Source organism: Rhinopithecus roxellana, chromosome 6 (genome assembly GCF_007565055.1).
Source record: "Rhinopithecus roxellana isolate Shanxi Qingling chromosome 6, ASM756505v1, whole genome shotgun sequence".
Classification (NCBI taxonomy): Eukaryota; Metazoa; Chordata; class Mammalia; order Primates; family Cercopithecidae; genus Rhinopithecus; species Rhinopithecus roxellana.
In genome coordinates, this window is record NC_044554.1 from 54,595,131 (window position 1) to 54,616,882 (window position 21,752).

The 21,752-nt window shown below is 36.6% G+C and overlaps 1 protein-coding gene across 2 annotated transcripts in view; it reads right to left on the minus strand.

Moving 5' to 3' along the window:
• TRIM24 (tripartite motif containing 24) overlaps positions 1-21,752 on the minus strand; it is a 127,353-nt gene that overhangs the window by 45,797 nt on the left and 59,804 nt on the right. For both annotated transcript variants that reach the window (XM_010356312.2, XM_010356311.2), the window contains exons 4-7: positions 21,563-21,695; positions 14,872-14,988; positions 11,029-11,143; positions 8,547-8,693 (exon numbers count right to left, since the gene is read on the minus strand). In XM_010356312.2, coding sequence (XP_010354614.1) covers positions 8,547-8,693; positions 11,029-11,143; positions 14,872-14,988; positions 21,563-21,695 — 512 coding nt within the window. The remainder of the gene's footprint in view (positions 1-8,546; positions 8,694-11,028; positions 11,144-14,871; positions 14,989-21,562; positions 21,696-21,752) is intronic.

Sequence of the window (21,752 nt, forward strand, 5' to 3'; positions counted from 1 at the left end):
ACTTAGGCTGATTCCATTTTTTGGTTATTGTGAGTGTTGCAATGAACCCAGTTACATACATCTATTCAAGATCTTGATTTCATTCCCTTTGAATATATACATACCCAAAAGTGAGACTGCTGGATCATGATACTTCTATATGTAAATTTTCAAGGAACTTCCATACTGTTTTCGTGATCATGGTATCTCCCCTGCCAGGTAAGTATATTCCATACTGTTTTCTATGGTTGTACTAATTTACATTCTCATCAACGGGATGCAATCGTTCCCCTTTCTCCATATCCTTTCCAACACCTGTTACCTTTATCTTTTTGACAATAGCTATTTAATAATTTATTTTTAAATAATTTTGAAATCATAGAAACACTGCCAGAAAAGTAAAAGAACCCTACATTTGTTTCACCCAAATTCCCTGAGTGTTAAGTTACGACATTTGCTCCAGTGCCCACCCAACTGCTCCTACACACGTTACTAGTCTTTTTCCAAAACTTTTGAGAGCAAGCTACAGGCATGAGGTCCTGTCTTCCCTAAATACTGCAGTATGGATATCCTAAAACAAAGATCTTCTAACATAACCAAATCCCAGATTCCAAATTCATAAACCAACTGTTACAACACAGCCATCCAGTTTAAACACTTCATCCAAATGCCAACAGTTTCAGCAGTCTTTTCCATGATGCTATCAAGGATACAAAGTTGCTTAGCTGCCTCATTATTTAGTTGCTTAGTCTTTCCCTTTCCTTCATGTCCCTGATGTGTTTTGAAGATTTTATGGCCTTACATTCTGTAGGATGACCTTGAACCTGGGTGGCATTTCCTCCTGATCAGACTTAGTTACAGTATTCTTGGCAAGAATACCACACAGACGATGATGTGCCAGGAAACGTAGGGTGTCAAATTGTTGTACCACTGGTGATATTAATCTTGATCTATAATTCTGCTACTCAATTTCTTAAACTTAAAGTTGAAGAGGTATTCTGAGATTTTACTAATACTCTGTTCCCCATCAATCCTCTGCCCAGCATATTTGCAGCCACTGATTACTCCTCTCAAATTACCTCTGTGATAGTGACCAAATGTGCTTCTGTATACCCATTGTTTTATAACCGTGACTTTTAGTTTTGTTATCAACTTCTCCCCCAAATAATCTACTGTTTACTGATTTATGTTATTATGAATTCATGTATTCTTATTTAATTCAGTGTGTTATAATTTATTATAGTGACTTATTTTGATCCTCAAATTTGTTCTTGGTTTTCCCAGTGGGAGCCCTTTTACACTGAATCCTGTTCCCTTTGACATGTCCCCATTATTCTCTGAGAATTTCAGTAGTTTTCTGGTATAACAACATGTTCTGGGCACACCTTTTACTTTCCTCCCCTTTCTTTGGTATTTTGAAACCAAGATCTGGAAGGAAGTGGCCTCACTGCTATTGGGATGCAGCACACCGACATCGAATATATATATATGCATACAGATGGACATATACATCTATAACTATTTCTAGATCTCAGTCCAAGAATAAAAATAAAACTCTAAGTTCACACTTGTACTCTTAATTCCAATCCAACACATCTTTGGGCCCTTCCTAGCCTAACTTCTTTCTAAATACTTTCTCTGGAAACTTGGCTGCCATTACCGTCAATATATTTACTTACTTATTCAATCCATTTACTTATTTACTCAATGTAACCAAAATCCAAATGACACTGGCTAATTCTTCTTACCACTTCTGTATTCCTCCCTCACCACTTCACATCCGTGGCTGCCAGCTTCATGCCTGTTGTGATTCCCCAACCCTCTCCAATATGCAGTGACCTCAGTCACCATGCTGATGCCTCCATGCCGGGAAGAGGTGAGACAGTAAGATTCTTGATAGTTTTTATGTGAATACACACACACACACACACACACAGATTTTATGTATTATGTATATTGATAATGATGATATTTTGGGGATAGGGTCCAAGTCTAAATATGAAATTCATTTATGTTTCATATACTCAATACACATAGCCTGAAAGCAACTGTATACAATATTTCTAATAATTTTGTGCACGACTCCAAGTTGTGTTCAATTCTTATGTGTGTAATTTCCCACTTGTGGTGTCATGATGGTGCTCAAAAAGTTTTGAATTTTGGAGAACTTCAGATTTCAGTCGGGATGCTTAACCTGTATAAGAAACTCACACAACACAATAGCAAAAACCCAAATAACGTGATTAAAAAATGAACAAAGAGTTTGAATTTACATTTTTCCAAAGAAGAAAAAAAAGTCCAACAGGCATACGAAAAAATGCTTCATATCACTAATCAATAGGAAAATTCAAATCAAAACCACAATGAGCTATCACCTCATACCTGTTAGGATCCAGCTAATATCAAAAAGACAAGAAAGACAAGTGTTGACCAGGGTGTGGAAAAAAGGGAACCCTTTGTACACTTTAGATGGGAATGCAGATTGGTGCAACCACTATGGATAATAGTATGGAGGTTCTTCAAATAATTAAAAACAGAACTAGTATAGATCCAGCAATCCCTCTGTTGGGTATATTATGACAGGAAATGAAATAGGATCTTGTAGAGATATCTGCAGTCCCCCCTCCATGTCACTGCAGCATTATTCACAATGGCCAAGATAGAAAAACAACCTGTATCCAATGATGCAAGGATAAATAAATTGTGGTAGATATATATAATAAAATATTATTCAGCCTTAAAAAAGGAAAGAAATCCTGTTATTTTTGATAAGAAGGATGAACCTTGAGGACACTATGATAAGTGAAATAAGCCAGATCCAGAAAGAAAAATACTGTATAATCTCACTTATACATGGAATATTTTTAGAAAGTTGAAGACAAAGTGGTATAGTGATTACTAGGGGCTAGGTGGGTAGGAAATGTAGAGAAGTCAAAGGGTACAAATTTCCAGGTAGGTAGAATGAATAAGCATTGAGATTTAATGTACAGAGTAAGAACTACAGTTAGTAACATTGTAATGCCGGCCAGATGTGGTGGCTCACACCTGGAGTTCAAGATCAGTTGGGGTGACAGAGCAAGACCTTGTCTCTCAAAAAAAAAAAAAAAATCTGGGCTATGGTGGCATGCACCTGTAATCCCAGCTACTTGGGGCACTGAGGCAAAAGGCTCGCTTGAGCCTGCAAGTTTGAGGCTGCAATGAGCTATCATCATGTCACTGCACTCCATCCTGGGTGATAGAGAGAGACCTTGCCTCAAAAAAAAAAAAAAAAAAAACGCCAGAAGAACAAACCAAAAAAACCTCCTTAATAACACTGTAATGTATATCAAAAATTTGTTATAGATTTTAGGTGTTCTTACCATACACACAGATACAAGGTAACTAGGATAATGAATATTAATCTGTTTGATTTAAACAATAATTTTAATATGCATATATGTCAGAATATCATGTTGTACATGTTAAATATATAATAAAATATAAATAAATTTTTAAAAACAGCAAGCCAAGCTTGAGGTTTCAGGGCTGCTAGGCATTTCATTTTCATTTTTTAAGCATATAAAATCCATCATTTAAAGGATAACCTAAGTAAACATGGCTATATTTACAAAGCAGAACTCTGGAGAACAGAGTTACACAATATAATGATTTTCACATTTTCTGAAGTTAGAAAATCTTCTAAATGTTTAAAAACAATCACAAACCTCAGTTCTGCACACATTACAGGCAAATTGTTATCTATAGCTGCTACTAGAAATGCATCAATGCTCACTTGGGTTCCACAGTGTTTTAAAATTTAGTTAACCAAGACAATGGTAATACTGGTACTATATGATTCACTATTCCTATTTTCTTCTATGTATCATACAGATGACTATCTCTTTCATTCCTATTTCAACAGATCATTGTGTAAATTAATTTATCCCATCTCCTATTTTTATTTTCTCCATAATACAATAAAAAATCAGAACAAACACATTTTTAGACTGATAAGGAAATTGAAGGAATGCTTATCTGATTGTGTGAATAACATATCTTACACATACATACTCATGATGGATTAAGTTGGAAAACACAATTCTCTATTCGCTCTATCCCTTTTCTATTTGACTTTCAGAAAAATATAAGTAACAGAATACAGAAGGTATATAGTGTATAGATGTTTTCCATTAAAACTAATGAAAAAATAAAAATCAGGATAGAAACTATAGCACTGATAATTATGAAAGGAAAACAAATCCTAACAATTAAATACAATTCATTATTAAGAAAAGTTATAGAACTCTGATGTCACTCAATATTCGAAGTTATTTCATAAAGTTTATCCAGAATCACATTTCCTTATTTTAAAATTGTATAGAAAATTTCTGGACTTCCATTTTTTGGAATAGGTGACAGAAAACTTGATTTGGAGGTAGTAAAACAAGTACACCTCACTTTACTGAGCTTTGCTTTACTGCACTTCGTAAGTACTGTAAATTTTACAAATTTAAGGTTTGCGACACCACATTGAGAAAATCACACCATTTTTCCAACAGCACATGCTCACGTGTCTGTCACATTTTGGTAATTCTTAACAATAATCTGTTACAGTGATCTGTGGTCTTTAATGTTAATATTGTAACTGTTTGGGGACATCACAAACTACTTCCAAGTAAGAGCAAACATAAATAGTATATTCTGTTTGTACCACCAATTTAGCCATTCTTTCTTCCTCTCCTCAGGCCTCCTAGTCTCAGATGCGACAATTTAATAACCCTACAATAGTCTCTAAGTTTCAAGTGAAAGGAAGAGCTGCATGATTCTCACTAATTGAAAGTTAGAAATGAGTAAGCTTACTGAGGAAGGCAGGTACAAAGCTGAGACAGGCTGAAAGCTAGGCCTCTCACACCAGTTAGCCAAGTTGTGAATGTAAAGGAAAAGTTCTTGAAGGAAATCGAAAGTGTTACTCCAGTGAACACATGAATGATGAGAATGCCAAGCAGACTTGTTGCTGACAGGAAGAAAGTTGTGTGGTCTTGATAGAAGATCAAACCAGCTATGACATTCCCTTAACCCAAGATCTAATTCAGAGAAGGTCCTAAAACTCTCTTTAATTCAATGAAGGCTGTGAGAGGTGAGGTAGCTGAGAGGTGAGAGGTGAGGAAGCTGCAAAAGAAAGTTTTAAGGTGGCAGAGGTTGGTCCATGAGATTTATGGAAAGAAACCATCCATTCTGCAGTATCCACAATATAAAAGTACAAGGTGAAGCACCAAGTGCTAATGTAGAAGCTGCAGCAAATTAATCATAAGATCTAGCTAAGATCATTGATGAAGGTGGCTACTCTAAATAACACATTTCAATGTAGATGACACAGACTTCTATTGGAAGATGATGCCATCTAGAAATTTCATACAATGCATGGCTTCAAATCCTCAAAGGACAGACTGACTCTTGTTAGGGACTAACGCAGCTGGTGACTTGGAAGTTGAAGCCAATGGTCACTGACCACTCCAAATAACCTAGAGCCCTTAAGAATTATGCTAAATCTACACTGCTTTTGTGTTCTATAAGTGAAAACAAAGGAGGGATGACTGCACACCTACTTACAATATATTTTAGTTATTATTTTAAGCCCACTTTTGAGACCCACTGCTCAGAAAATAAAGGATTTTAAAATATTACTACTCATTGACAAATACAACTGGTCACCTAAGAGCTCTCATGGAAATACATAAGGAGATTAAGGTTGTTTTCATGCCCGCTAACACAACATCCATTCTGCAGCCCATGAATCAAGAAGTAATTCTGATTCTCATGTCTTTTTTTTTTTCCCATTTGGTAGCGATAGGGTCCCACCCTGTGGCGCAGGGTGGTCTTGAACTCCAAGCCTCAAGTGAGCCTCCTGCCTCAGCCTCTCAGTGTTGGTATTATAGGTACATGGCCTCAAGTATTATTTAAGAAATAATTATTAAGAAATACATTATGGCTGGGTGCGGTGGCTCAAGCCTGTAATCCCAGCACTTTGGGAGGCCGAGATGGGCGGATCACGAGGTCAGGAAATCGAGACCATCCTGGCTAACAAGGTGAAACCCCGTTTCTACTAAAAATACAAAAAAAAAAAACAAACGAGCCGGGCGAGGTGGCGGGCGCCTGTAGTCCCAGCTACTCAGGAGGCTGAGGCAGGAGAATGGCGTAAACCCGGGAGGCGGAGCTTGCAGTGAGCTGAGATCTGGCCACTGTACTCCAGCCTGGGCGGCAGAGCGAGACTCCGTCTCAAAAAAAAAAAAAAAAAAAAGAAATACATTATGTGGCTGGTGCAGTGGTTCATGCTGTAATCCCAGCACTTTGGGAGGCTGAGGCAGGTGGGTCACTTGAGGTCAGGAGTTCGAGACCATCCTGGAAAAATAGGCAAACCCCATCTCTTACAAAAAACATAGAAAAATTAGCTGGGCATGGTGGTACATGCCTAGAGTCCCAGCTATTGGGAGGCTGAGGCAGGAGAATTGCTTGAACCTGGGAGCTAGAGGTTGCAGTGAGCTGAGATCATGCCACTGCACTCCAGTCTAGGCGACAGAGTGAGACTCCATCTCAAAAAAACAAAAGAAAAGAAAAGAAATACATTACATAAGGCTAGTATAAGAGCCGCCATACACAGTGATTCCTCTGATGGATCTGGGCAAAGTAAATTAAAAACCTTCTAGAAAAGATTCATTATTCTAGATGCCATTAAGAACCTTAGTGATTCATAGGAGGAGATAAATATGCCAGCATTAACAAGAGTTAGGAATAAGTTGATTCCAACCTTTAGGGATGACCTGGAGGAATTCAAGACTGCAGTGAAGAAGGAACTACAGATGTGATAGAAACAGCAAAAGAACTGGAATTAGAAGTAGAGCCTGAAGATGTGACTGAATTGCTGCAATCCTATGATCAAACTTGAATGGATGAACAGTTGCTTCTTATGGATGAGCACAGAAAAGTGGTTTCTTGAGATAGAAATTACTCCTGGTGAAGATGCCGTGACCATTGTTGAGATGACAACAAAGAATTTAGAATATTCCATAAACTTAGGTGATACTGCAGCTACAAGCTTTGAGAGGACTGACTCCAATTCTGAAAGAAGTTCTATTGTAGGTAAAATGCTATCAAATTATCATTGCATGCTATGGAGAAATCTTTCATTAAAAAGGAGTCAATCGATGTAAACTTCATTGTCATCTTATTTTAAGATATTGCCACAGTTATCCCAACCTTCAGCAACTACAATCCCAGTAGCCATCAAAATCTCTATCAGCAAAAAGACTGATTTTTGAAAGGCTCAGATGATTAACATTTTTAGCAATAAAGTATTCTTTAGGCCGGGTGCAGTGGCTCACGCCTGTAATCCCAGCACTTTGGGAGGCCGAGGCGGGTAGATCATGAGGTCAGGAAATCGAGACCATCCTGGCTAACACAGTGAAACCCCATCTCTACTAAAAATACAAAAAATTAGCCAGGCGTGGTGGCAGGCGTCTGTAGTCCCAGCTACTCGGGAGGCTGAGGCAGGAGAATGGTGGCATGAACCCGGGAGGCGGAGCTTGCAGTGAGCAGAGATGGCGCCACTGCACTCCAGCCTGGGTGACATAGCGAGACTCTGTCACCAAAAAAAAAGGATTATTTAATTAAGGTATATACCTTGTTTTTTTAAAAACATAATACTATTGAACAGTTATATGCACTGGAAAACTTAAAAAAAAACTGTATGGCTAGGCTTATGATGATATTTGCTTTATTGCAATAGTCTGGAACTGATATAAATCTCTGTTGAATCTTTAATAAGATGAATGTAAAGCAGGAATTTTAAAGAATGTAGCTAAATGTCTTCTACATCTTTGTTACTCAAAGCACAGCCCACAGACCAAGTAGCATCAGCATCAGTTGCAAGCTTGTTAGAAATTCACAAGCCCCACCCCAGACCTCCTGACCAGAATCCTCAAGTGATGTGGTAGTCACATGTTAAGTAGCAAGGTTCTAGACCAGTGTCAAATAGTTCACCAAATCACAGAGCTATTTTTCTGTGGCAAAAACATCCAACACCACAGATTGCCGTGTAGCACCAACACAGGCTCAGGTCATGTCTGAGATCATATTATAAACCCTGGCTATACCTCTTATTGTGTGATGTTAGACATGTTACATAATCACATGCCTTAGTTTCATCATGTGTACAATGGAGGTGAATAGGTATATTTCATAAGAATGATGTAAAAGTTTAAATATTACATGGAAATTCTTAGAATTAGTACCTGGCACAGTATAGGTAATCAGAAAATGTTCACTATCGTCCTTATTTTTGGTTTCAAGTTCAATTGCTATGAAGACAGTGAATACTTGGAAAGAACAAGGAAGGAATTCATGATAAATTAAAACTGAAATTACACCCAAATTATGCCAGGTAAAAATATTTAAACCAAAATATTTTGATAAATAATTAAAAATAGGTAAAAAGCATTAACACACAAGCAGAACAAATTTTAAGCATTACAATGGCTCCATTGTTTTACTGTGCATTTATACAGTATATTAAATAGCATACTTTATCTTACCAGTCGTTTGCTATAAAGTAATGCTGTGCTGCTGCCACTGGAAACTGCCCATTTAGAAAAATGCATGACATGTTCCAATTGTTTAGAAAGTCCAGCCACTTCCTGTTGTTGTTGCATAAGTTTCATGCGATGGTCCTTTGCAAGGCTCTGAAAACAAGAAAATAATTTCAAAATTAGTATCAGCATGTAACATAGACTTTAATGGTCATTTCCAGGTAAACAAATTAGAATAACTACAATCTCTAAGTACTCAATTTACTGAAACTAAAAATACTCTTAGTGTTTTCCCTATTAGTACAAAGGATCATTTTCACTATAGCAAAAAACTGCATCCCAAATGTGGCCCCTCAGCCATCAAGGCCCTGGATCAGGGGTCTTACGTATTCTGGGAGTTAACTCTGTTCGAGCATCTTACAATACATAAAAAAGGATAGATTAGCTATAATACAGTAAATGCCTATGAAATTCAACATTCACAAATAAGACAGATGTTCTATCCAGCAAACCTGTAAAGTAACTCGATCACGTAATTTACTCAATCATATGATTTCACCTTTTAGGGATTCTACTTCACAGTTGCAATTGCAAGTAGTTTGTGCAAAACAGAGTCATGCTGTGTTGTAGATGACATTTATCCTTTGTATGTGGTAATTTTTTTAAAAGGCATCACATTATTTCTGTCTATTGAGAATTAACATGGGAGCCAACAGATGCACAATTGTGCCAATGCACTTTAAGAAAAGCTACATAAAATAATATAGATTTCTCTAAGGGAAGTATGTATGTACTTTCCTTAGAGGCGGATAATCAAAAGTAGAGCACACTGAACTTGGGTATTTTAAAGGTTCCTATCCAAAAACCTCATCCTAGATCTAGCAAGGAAAAAGAAGAACAGGACTTTCTACTTTCTCAGACAAATTAGAAAAGTTTAAAAGTAAAATTGCTATACTACAACATGGACTTACATTCTCAATAAAAAGTGAACCCAGATCCTGGCCCTAGTCAGTTCCAGATTTGGAAAATACACTTGAGCTACACTGAGTTAAGGGGGAAATTGCAGTTGTCTGTCTGAGGGACTGGTAACAGTCAATGGCTCTGCCATATGTAATTTAAGTTCAGAGAGACAGTAATTTGCCTATTAAGCTATTTTTGACCTCTGTAAAAATTTATTAAGTGTTTCTTTGGAAACATTCTAGTAGGAATAGAAATTGTTTACTTTGAAGAAGGTTGAGAATTAAGAATCAGACGCCCTGGTTTTTTGGTCTTCTATCCTAAATATCTATTTCAGCCAATTTTACGAGTCTTAACAGATAAAAGGGTTATGTTTATTTGCCTTTAAAAGGGACTCCAACCAGCCTGGGCAACATAGCAAGACCACATCTTTACAAAAAAAAAAAAAAAAAAAAAAAAAAAAGCCAAGAGTGGCAGTACACGGCTTGTAGTCCCAGCTTCTCAGGAGGCTCAGTCAGGAGGATCGCTTGTAGTCCCAGTTTCCCAGGAGTTTGAGGCTGCAGTGAGCCAAGGCCATACCATTACACTCGAGCCTAGATGACAAACTGAGACCTTGTCTCTAAAAAGTAAAATAAGAAAATTCACTACAGTGAGACTTCATCTCTACAAAAATAAAAAATTAGTCAGGTGTGGTTGCACAGCTACTCAGGAGGCTGAGGTGGGAAGATTGCTTGAGCTCGGGAGGTCAAGGCTGCAGTGCAAACACCACTGCATTCAAGCTTGGAGAACAAAGTAAAACACTGAATCAAAAAAAAGGGGGGAGGGGGCGAGGTGGGGTAGCTCATACCTGTAATCTCAGTACTTTGGAAGGCTGAGGCAGGCAGACTGCCTGAGCCCAGGAGTTTGAGACCAGCCTGAGCCAACGTGTCAAAACCCCCTCTCAAAAAAAAAAAAATTAGCCAGGCATGGTGGCATACACTTGTAGTTCTAATTACTCGAGAGGCTGTGATGAGAGGATCACCTGAGCCCAGGAGGTGGAGGCTGTGGTGAGCTGTGATTCATGCTATTGCACTTCCATCTGGGCAACAGAGTGAGACCGTGTCTCAAAAAAAAAAATTTTTTTTTAAGAATGAACCTGGTCATCAGTAGATATATACTGACCAGGTATATATCTGAAGTGTATCTTTCTAGAAAATTTTGCTCCACTAAACCCCGTTATGATGCAAAGTTTTCACTTCAGTTAGTCTCAAAAGTAACTCATCTGTTTCACATTCAGAGATCCTCCTACAAGCAAGGCATTATAATTTGTGCTATAAAGAAAACAATCAGTCGTCAGACATTCATAGTGTATTATAAAGTTTTAAATTGTCAGCTACAATACAAAATCCAGCAATGGAAAACTTGGGAGTGGGGAAAAAAGTATTAAATCACAAATGAAACAATTATATTAAAAGCACTATGATTTCTACTTCACAGTACTTTAGGAAATACTATGTTGAATCAATATACTATCCCATGGGCAGTCACTTACCTCTAACTGATGCAGTAGAGCTTTTCCTTTTTTATTTATTTCTACCATCAATGTAAATATAGCAACTTTAATATCCTGTTCCACCTGCTTTTGATTTTGATTTACTTCAATAATTCTGAAAATTAAAAGGGGGAAAAACATAAGGCAGATTTTTTTGTATAATATTTAAAATTGATGTTTTAATGTCTACATTAGACAAAAATGTTTTCAGGCCTTAGAAGCTCTGCTATTTCTGAGTCCTTCACTTTAAATTGACTGTCTTGAAGATGAGACAGCAGAAATATAATTCTTCTGAAAGATATCACCACTTAATCTTAAAATTAAGTCTTGAATCTTAAAAATATATATAGAGTTAGAAAAGAATGAGTACATTTTAAGAAAATACAGTTTGGAAAAATTATGATGACACCCAGGAAAATCAATGCTTTACCTAAAAGGATGGGGGGGTGGGGGTGGACTAAAAAGGATTTATAAACCATGATTCTGAACAAGTTCTACTATATTAATTGCAACCAAAAGCTAGAAAAGTGTACATGTGATACTCTTTTCTTAGTAATCTTAACTGCTCCAGTATTTACACACCTAAGTAGAAAGGGACAAAAACAGTAGTTTGCTACTTAACCCATTCTTTGCAAAATTGGCAGCCAAATAACTACGTTTTATCAACTACATACCTCTCTTGAGGTGGGAAATTAAAGAAAAAAAGAAAAATAAAATTAAAAAGAGAAAAGCAAGTTTGAAAAGCAAGCTTTCCTGTATTAGGCTGACTTATCCCAGAGGCAGAAACAGGCACAGCCCAGACCCAGGGAAGTCTTGACAATATTATCTAAGAAGCTAGGGCTCAAAGGAATGTGCTCTGAAGACTCTCCCAGCACTCCCTTAATGTGGGGAGAAGAAAAAAACAAATTTTCTTTATTTTCCTTTCTCCTATGGTATGAGTAAACTTATGAGTTGATTGATTCCTGTTTTCTATAACTAGTAACTTTAAGTATTGTTTTATCTAAGCAGCTCAGTGAAGGTCATGAGACATGCCTGAGCGGGCCTGGATTGTAGCCATCCAGACATCATAGTGAAGGTTATGAGATAAGTCCATGCAAGGCACTAGAGCAACCCTAGATAACAGCCATCTAAGCCGCATAGCACGAATCACATGTAAGTCTGAGTTATGAACCTATCAAAGTATGATTAGCTGCCTTTGTTCTGCTTCTGTACCTGAGCTTTCACGCCACTATGCTCCACGCCACCATAAGCTTGTTTCAAAGTAGCCCACCCCCTTTTAGAATTGTGTATAAAAGCCAAGTCCGGTCTTTGTTCTAGGCCCAGTCTTTGGCTGTTAATCCGCTGGGTCTGAGTATACTCAATAAAATCCTCCTGTTGTACCTACTGGTCTCTCCAGTCTCCTGATTCCCACAACACTCTTACAGAAAGAAAAACATACGGTACCACACCAGAATACGTTATAGAAAATAACAGAGCATCTGCCAAACTTTGTGAGATTAAATTAAAAGCTTCATTTCTTCTGTAAGCTTCTCCCATAGTTACCCTCCAAAACTTAAGACCAAACTGGCAGAAACTTTATTTCCTGCTGGAAATTCTTCAAGATAATTGCTTGACATCAACATTACTACAGGATCAAGGGAACCAGATAAGCCTGAGAAGCAACCAATCTCAAAAAACTCATTTAAGTATTCATGATGGTAGAATAGGATGAATAAGGGAAAAACAGTGGCATGGGGGCAAATGCATAAAAATGAATACCAGTTACTCTAATAAATCAGATAGGTTATAAAGATATATAAGCAATTTGCACTTAACAAAGATTCTTTAATTTTTGCCTCAATTCAGAAATCAAAATTGTTACACACAATGTTATAATTTTGTAGAAGAAATAAAGCACAAATCACTTTACAAAAATAAAAGAACAAATTTGAAGAACACTATCTTAAGACTTACTATAAAAAGCTACGATGATCAAGATCATGAAAGTGAAGTACTAGCAGTGAGAAAAACACAATAGAACAGAATAATAATCCCACACATATATATGGTCTATATAGGTGCTGAAAAACAATTCAACAGAGAAATAGTTTTTTCAACAAATGATAGTGGAAGAAATTGACATCCATACATAAAAAAAATGTAAACTTTGACCATAACTCAAACCATATGCTCAGTGAAACAGTAAGAAAAAAGTCAAAGGGATAAATTTCATTAAGGGCAGATCTTTAATTTAAAATTAATTATTTTACAATTGCCACCTTTTGCCACTAGATGGTAGAAATGCCTATAATTATCTCTCTTCATTCATTCAATAAATATTCATTACAAATTTCCAATTACTCAGAATAAAAAAATTTTAAACCCACCAATTATTCTACTTGGCAAAATATACTATTCTGATTAGAATATGGTAAATAAAGGAAATAGTATTTCATTAACTATAGTTGTGTCAAAGAGAAAGGTAAAAACAGGGCCAGGTATGGTGGCTCACACCTGTAATCCCAGCACTTTGGGAGAATGAGGTGCCAGATCACCTGAGGTCAGTAGTTCGAGACCAGGCTGGCCAACATGGTGAAACCCCATCTCTACTAAAGATACAAAAATTAGCTGGGCACAGTGGTGGACACCTGTAATCCCAGCTACCCGGGAGGCTGAGGCAGGAAGATCGCTTGAACCCAGGAGGCAGAGGTTGCAGTGAGCTGAGATCACACCACTGCACTCCAGCTTGGGTGACAGAGTGAGACTCTGTCTCAAAAAAAAAAGGGGGGGGGGAGGTAAAAACAAATGAGAGCTGATAACGAGAAAAACTAAAAGACACAGAAAATAATGCATAATAATAAATAGATACATTAATGATGCTGGGGCATCAAGAAATAGTAAAATTATGTTTAAAAATCTCTTTTAAGGAAATCAGGTAATACAGGGAATTAATTACCTTAAAAAATTCCCAAATGCTTCACCCCCAGTTGTGTTCCAAAATGATAATAACAGATTGATGACTGCCTTAAAGGCTGACACAACTGATACATGGGAAAACATTTAAATTCTCTGTGAGGTCTCTTTTACTCTGGCTCATTCTAATGAACATTTCTTGACTTATGTAGGCAGTGACATTTCTTTTGTGTGTAAAACAACAGAAGAGGTCATGGGATTTCATAGGTGTGTAAATTAAATGTCAGTATGTGCACTAAATGGGATTTAAAAACGGGTTAGACAACACCTTCAGCTGCCCCTGCTCCACGGAGGTTAGTGGTTCTCCCCAGTCACTGATGTCTAAGACTTTGGATAGTTGATGATTTTCTTACCAGGACAAAAGGCATAATAAGTAATTGTTTAAGTAAGCATTTTATCAGGCAAGAAGTAAAAAGTGTGTGGAACAGTTTAACAATCCCTGTATCCTAGTGTCTTAAAATTTCCACCTGTTTGCAGTTTTAAAAAATCACAGCATAAGGCAGGCATCTCAAATTTCAGCAAACCTTAAAATAACAATGAAGGGTTCATTCAAGTGTTAAAATATTTTACAATACTGGCAAAAAATGGTTGGTGTCGCATTTAAATCTTGTTATTTCTTTAAAATTGGAAAATAAGTGATAATAAGTTATCAATACCTATTAGATAAATGAGCTATCAAAATACTAAGTATAGTTTATTATCATATGAGTTTTGAAATTTTACAGCAGAAAAGAATGCTTTCCAAATAAGTTTCTGGGAAAGTCTTATCAACCATGTGTTATTGCTGTCATCTAACAACTTATTACTTAACTATGAGTTAAGGAAAATGTTCTAAAAGTGAATATACTTCACAAATTATACAAAAATGATTATATAATACCATAAAATTACCTGTTTTGGATCTGATTTCCTGTGAATTTTATGTATTTTGTTTTTTCCATCAGTTTGGTGATTAGTGTATCTATGATCACTTTCTGATTCTGAAAAGCTTCTTCTATAAATTGATATCTGAAGAAATAAGCAAATTATTTCATATAAAAATATATAATGAGGAAAAGTCCAAGAATAAAAAGACTGATAAAAACATAAAATAGGATTATAAAGAATTTATATAACAATCTTTTAAAACATCAAATGTATCCCTAATAAAGCAAGTTTCCCCCACCTCTCAAATTATCCCTCAAGAAAGATTATGGACATGTAAATATTTTGAAAGTTTGAGAACCACATGCATCCATCATTCAGTTTTATAAGCTTACAGAGTTCACTTTCACTTGGTGGACTTGGCAGAAAATAGTCAATGATATATAATCTGACTTATTAACTATATTGTAATTTCTACATTATGCAAGCCTGCTGAAAATAAACATTTCAAAAGACCACTTTTAAATAATAGGTAGTTATGTTCTAGGGGCTACAAAGAAAAATCAGGATAAATACAGAGAGAGAAGGGCAAAATTCTAGATGTTATGCCTTATGATAAAACTTTAAGCAACAGTATAATAAGATATAGTACTTTAAAAAGTTTCCAATTTGAAAGTGAAAAAAGATCATTTACTTTGCCAGACTATGTTTGATAACTGAAGAGAAGTTCTAGAGAAGATAGAAAGGCAATGATATAGAAGATACATATCAAGAGTTTTATTTAAGTTTTCCTATAAAATGTACAAAATACAATATTTCTAAATTAACATATTTTATATAATGTGATTTTAAATGTTTACATGTAATTAAATAGGGTTGCCAGTTAGAAAAAAGGGATACCCAGTTAATAATTACATTGGATTTCCTTTGTACATAATCATATCTGTGAATAATAACATTTCAAACACTTTCATAGGCAACTCAAATTTTTTTATCTTAGTAAACTTTTTCTTTACTACATTTATTTAATATAAGGTTACATGAAATGGTCAAAATGGTCACCCTTATGTTGTTCCTCATCTCAATGCAAAGACTTTCAATATTAAGTACGTTTTCTACTTTCTATAAATAATCTTTATCAGGCTTAGGAAATACTTTTTTTATTTCTAGTTTGCTAAGATGTTATATCATGAATGTATATTTAATTTTTACGGAATGTTTCTACTGCTTCTATTGAGATAGGCATATACTTTTTCCTTTATTCTTTTAATATGACATGAAAGGTTTTAGCATGAATGATTTTGGCATGTTAAATGAATTCTGTATCCCCAAAATGAGGCCAAATTGGTTGATTACACTGTCCCAAAATGACAATACTACGAGATTTAAGGCAAGTTTTCCCCTCCTCTCAAATCATCTGTTTTCTACTTATTTTCCATTTCTTGGAATTTTTACATTCATTTCATGGGTGAAACTGGCCTGTAATTTTCCATTTCTATTCTTTGTCAGTTTTGGTGTAAAAGTTATGCTGGCTTCATATAACAAGTTGGAAAGAATTCATTTTTTTTTTTTTGCCATTCTCCAGACAAGTCTGTATAAGAAAGGGGCTTCTTTTTTTTTGAGACGGAGTCTCGCTCTGTAGCCCAGGCTGGAGTGCAGTGGCGCAATCTTGGCTCACTGCAAGCTCCGCCTCCTGGGTTCACATCATTTGCCTGCCTCAGCCTCCCGAGTAGCTGGGACAACAGGCGCCTGCCACTGCGCCTGGCTAATTTTTTGTATTTTTAGTAGAGATGGGGTTTCACCATGTTAAGCCAGGATGGTCTCGATCTCCTGACCTTGTGACCTGCCTGCCTTGGCCTCCCAAAGTGCTGGGATTACAGGCATGAGCAACCGTGCCAGGCCAAAGGGGCTATTTTTTTACCTTAACTATGTGGTGCATTTATCAGTGTCATTTGCATGTGTAATTTTCTTTGTGGGAAGGTTTTAAATTATGAATGAACATTAAAGGACGATTCTTTCTATTGTATTTAGCATAAGTTTTGGTAAAAACTTCATTTTCTAAGAGTTTTCCAATATCATGTAAAAATTTTCATTATAACATTTGAAATATGGAGTAATGCCACCTTCCTACTCCTGGTAGTGGTTATTTGGGCCTGCTCTCTCAATCACTCATACAGAGAATTGTTGATTATTTAGCAGTCTTCTGAAAGACTGAATTTTTGGCTTTGACTATTTGTACACTTGTCTTTATTATGTGTCTTTTAAAACACACTTACTTTGGGTTTAATCTGCTACTTTTCCTAAACTGCAATAAATGTTTAGTGAATTGACTTTATCCTTAACATACAACATATGCATTTAATAATATAAACTGTCCTCCAAATATGGCTTCAGTTATTAAAAAGAAAAACCTCAAGGCTTGATTGACTGATATTTTCACTACTGTTCAGATCAAAATGTATCCTAATATCTACTGGAATTTCTTATTGATGATTTAAATGTATTAAACTGCTTATTTTATAATAATTTCAAAGTTAAATTTCCAAGCATATAGAGATCATATATCTCCTTATACAGATTAATCAATTTTTTAGTTTGCCTCCTCATAGCCCTTTAACCCTTTAATAAATTAAGTGTGCATTTCCTAAAAACAAGGATTTTCTTATGTATTCATAGCACAGTTAAAACAAACAAACAAACAAACAAAAAACTGACCTTGTTACAGTACTTTAACCTATACACCATGTTTCTTAATTTTATCATTTGACTCAATAATGTCTTCTAAATACTTTTTTCCTTTAAACTAGAATTCCAGGATCGTGTATCAGCAGACTTTAGTTATCACAAGAATTTCATTTCCAAATATATAGTATCTTTCAATCTTTTGAAATTTAAGATTTTAGCATATGGTCAGTTAAAAATATTTTATTGTAAGAACGTATATTTTGGGGTACAGTGTTCCATAATGTCCATAAGATGTTATGTTAATTGTGTTATTCAATCTTATTTATCTTTTTTCTTTCTTTTTTTTTTTTTTGAGACGGAGTCTCACTCTGTCACCCAGGCTGGAGCGCAGTAGCCGGATCTCAGCTCACTGCAAGCTCTGCCTCCTGGGTTTACGCCATTCTCCTGCCTCAGCCTCCCGAGTAGCTGGGACTACAGGTGTCCGCCACCTCGCCCAGCTAGATTTTTGTATTTTTTAGTAGAGACGGGGTTTCACTGTGTTCGCCAGGATGGTCTTGATCTCCTGACCTCGTGATCCGCCCGTCTCGGCTTCCCAAAGTGCTGGGATTACAGGCTTGAGCCACCGCGCCCGGCCATCTTTTTTCTTTTTTGAGACAGAGTTTTGCTTTTGTCACCTATGCCAGGGTGCAATGGTGCCATCTCTGCTCACTGCAACCTCCACCTCCTAGGTTCCAGCGATTCTCCTGCCTAAGCCTTCTGAGTAGCTGGGATTACAGGTGTGAACCACCGTGCCCAGCCCTTATTTCTCTATCTTTACTGATTTTTTAGTCTGCTTGTTTTGTCAGTTATGTATGTATGTATTTATTTGTGTGAGCCACCATGCTTGGCCCTTATTTCTCTATCTTTACCGATTTTTTAGTCTGCTTATTGTGTTATTTATTTACTTATTTATTTTTTAGAGATAGGTCTTGCTATGTTGCCCAGGCTGAACTCAAACTCCTGGACTTCAGCCATTCTCCCACCTCAGTTTCCCGAGTAGCTAGGTAGCTAGCACTTTCGGGTACCTGCCACACTACTTGGCTTCAATTATTGCGTAAAGTGGTAAGATTTTCCACTGTGACTATGGAGTTTTCTATTAGTTTGAAGTTCTGTCATTTTTTTGTAAGTTTATAACCTGTATAAATTTATAACTCATATATTTTAGATGAAGAGAGTCTTTCATCCTTACAAAGTGTCCCTCTTTATCTCAAATAATGGATTTTGTCTACTATGCCATTTTGCCTTTGGTTAGTATTTATATGGTGTGTCTTTTCCCATTAAGTCTTTTATATATTGAGTTTTTAGATATTTCTCATAAAAAGAAAATAGCACATTCTTCTATTTTCCTTCTTATCCAGTCCAAAACCTGTCTTATAATTTGGAACATTTTGTCTGTTCACATTTAGTATAATTATAGTATATTTGTAGATCTACCAACTTACCAAGGCCTCATTATATTCCATCTGTTCTTTATTTCTTTTTCTCACTTTTTTGGCCTTTGTTTATACTGATTATTCCACATCCCCACAACTCTCCATACCTTGGTAATTATATGTACTTATTATTCTTTTAGTGACTACTCTAGACATCACAAAAACAGATTTTTACATATCATCTAATATTTGCACTTTTTACCCTCTTCCTAGACTATGCACGGACCTTAGAACATAAATTCCATACCCTTTTAGCACATTTACTGCTATGTGATATACATATACACATACCACACCAACAAGATACTGTTTCCTAAGTCAACATTCATTTAGATTTACTCATACCTATTATTTTAATTGCTCCATATTCCTTTCTGTATCTTCTATTATTTTTCTTCTGCTAAGAGGTACTTTAAGTGAGAGTTTATCAGGGATATGCTCTCCCAGTGTATTTTGCCTGAAACATTTTTCATCCACCTTCATATTTAAAGAATATGCTTACTGGGTACGGAATTTTAGATTTGAAAGTTACTTTACTTTCGCACTTTAAAAATATTACTTTCTTAATTCTCCTGCTAGAGGTTCGTGCAACTTCTTAAATACAGGCTAAATGCCTTTCGTCAGCTTCTGAAAGTTCTCAGCCATTACATTCTGTCTTTGAATATTGCTTCCTTCCCATTCTCTGTATTTTCCATCCTTCCTGGACTGCAATTACATCCATATTAGATCTTCAATCTCTTCTACTTTTCTTTTTTTTTTTTTGAGACGGAGTCTGGCTCTGTCGCCCAGGCTGGAGTGCGGTAGCCGGATCTCAGCTCACTGCAAGCTCCACCTCTCAGGTTGACGCCATTCTCCTGCCTCTGCCTCCCAAGTAGCTGGGACTACAGGCACCCGCCTCGTCGCCCGGCTAGTTTTTTGTATTCTTTAGTAGAGACGGGGTTTCACCTTATTAGCCAGGATGGTCTCGATCTCCTGACCTTTTGATCCGCCCGTCTCGGCCTCCCAAAGTGCTACTTTTCATCCTCCTCTTGTTGATGACGCTTCTTTCTGGATATTTTCTTAATTTTCTTCTAGCTCATTAATTCTCATTTCATGCTAGGCCAAATCTGTTCTTAAGCCCTTCTACTGAGTTAATTTCAGATACTGTAACTTTCAGGGTTTTCTTTCTTTCTTTCTTTTTGAAGACAGGGTCTCATCCTTTCACTTAGGCTGGAGTGCAGTGGCACTATCACTGCAGCCTTGAACTCCTGGGCTCAAGCAATCCCAGGAGCTCAGGTGGGAGCGCCTCAGTCTCTCAAGTAGCTAGGAATACAAGCACACACCACTGTGCCCAGCAAATGTTTAGTGGGGTTGGGGTCTCACTATGTTCACATTGTCTAATCTCCTAACAAACCTGGTTATTTCTAATTCTGTGAATATCGTTTTTCCAAAATTCATTATTGAGTAAGTTGGAGGCCTAGATGTCTTCTTTGTCTTTCTGGCAAGGATTTACATTTGATTCTACCAGGAAACTTGAGGAGCCAGCAATATGACTTCACTTTAATCCAATTTTAAGTGCTGAGCTTTAGTCCCTATGAGGAACCACTTACTAGTTAATTTATCTTTACTGTAATAGTGTAGACTTTCAGGGTACCAACTCAAGACAAGGAGACACATTAACCATGCATGATCCTTGCACTCTAGGCCGTGATTTCTCAGCCCTGTGAGCCTATTAAAATTACTCCTCATCTCTAGGCAAATACCTCAAGGGGAGTAAAAGGCCCCCGCCATCCTTAGCCCCAACTCCAACCCAATCCTGTCCAATAATGCTTTACTATTTTATTAGCTCTAGCATTTCATATAGATAATTTCTGTATTTTGTGCAGGTTTTCTAGTCATTCTCACTGTTGGTCCAAATTATCCAGTCTGCCAGTATCAGGAGCCTAGACCATCATAAGCAATTATATTTTGTATCGATTCGAATTTTACTGTCTAAATCATCTGTTGCTGACCTGAATGACTGTTGAGATGAGATTTAAAAGTAAGCTTTGCTAGGAACTATAATGAACCGGAAAAGGCATGCCTCAAATGTTGACATGAATGTATACAGACCCAGGGCTAGAAGAGCTTCCATTTTCTCAAAAAAGCCAGAAATCTAGATATTTAAAAAATGTAAAATCTCCCCATTTTACAATGCCGGCAACTAGTTCTATATATTTTTAAACAGTGTGTTGGCCAGTGTTCTCAACTCAGGATGATTTTGCTCCATAGGACATTGCCAATGTCTGGAACCACATTTTGTCGTCACAACTGGGGAGGGTTAGAGGGTTGCTACTGGCAACTAGTTGGTAGAGGTCAAGGATGCTAACCACCATATAACACACAGATCACTCCCTAACAATAAAGAATTACCTGGCCCAAAATGTCAATAGTGTCAAAATTGATAAACCCTGGTATAGGCCAGCATACTGCTGGTTAAACAAAACCTATTTGCGGACTGCCATTTGATGAGGGTTGGCAGCAGTCCTTTAGTCCTCTAAAGCTGCATATGAATCTATATATATAACCAAAGATGCTGGTACCTATGCTCTTTATGCTCTAATAACTGACAGTCTCGACATGTCAGTTTGTCACATGTCTCACAGTACAGCTTCAACTGCTCCTTTTTATGAAAAGGACAAAACACTGGTCGCTGGCTGGTGACACCAACTGCCTCTGCAGAAACAACGGGAAACAAAGAGAAGAAAATGAACATAATTGAATAGTAAATAA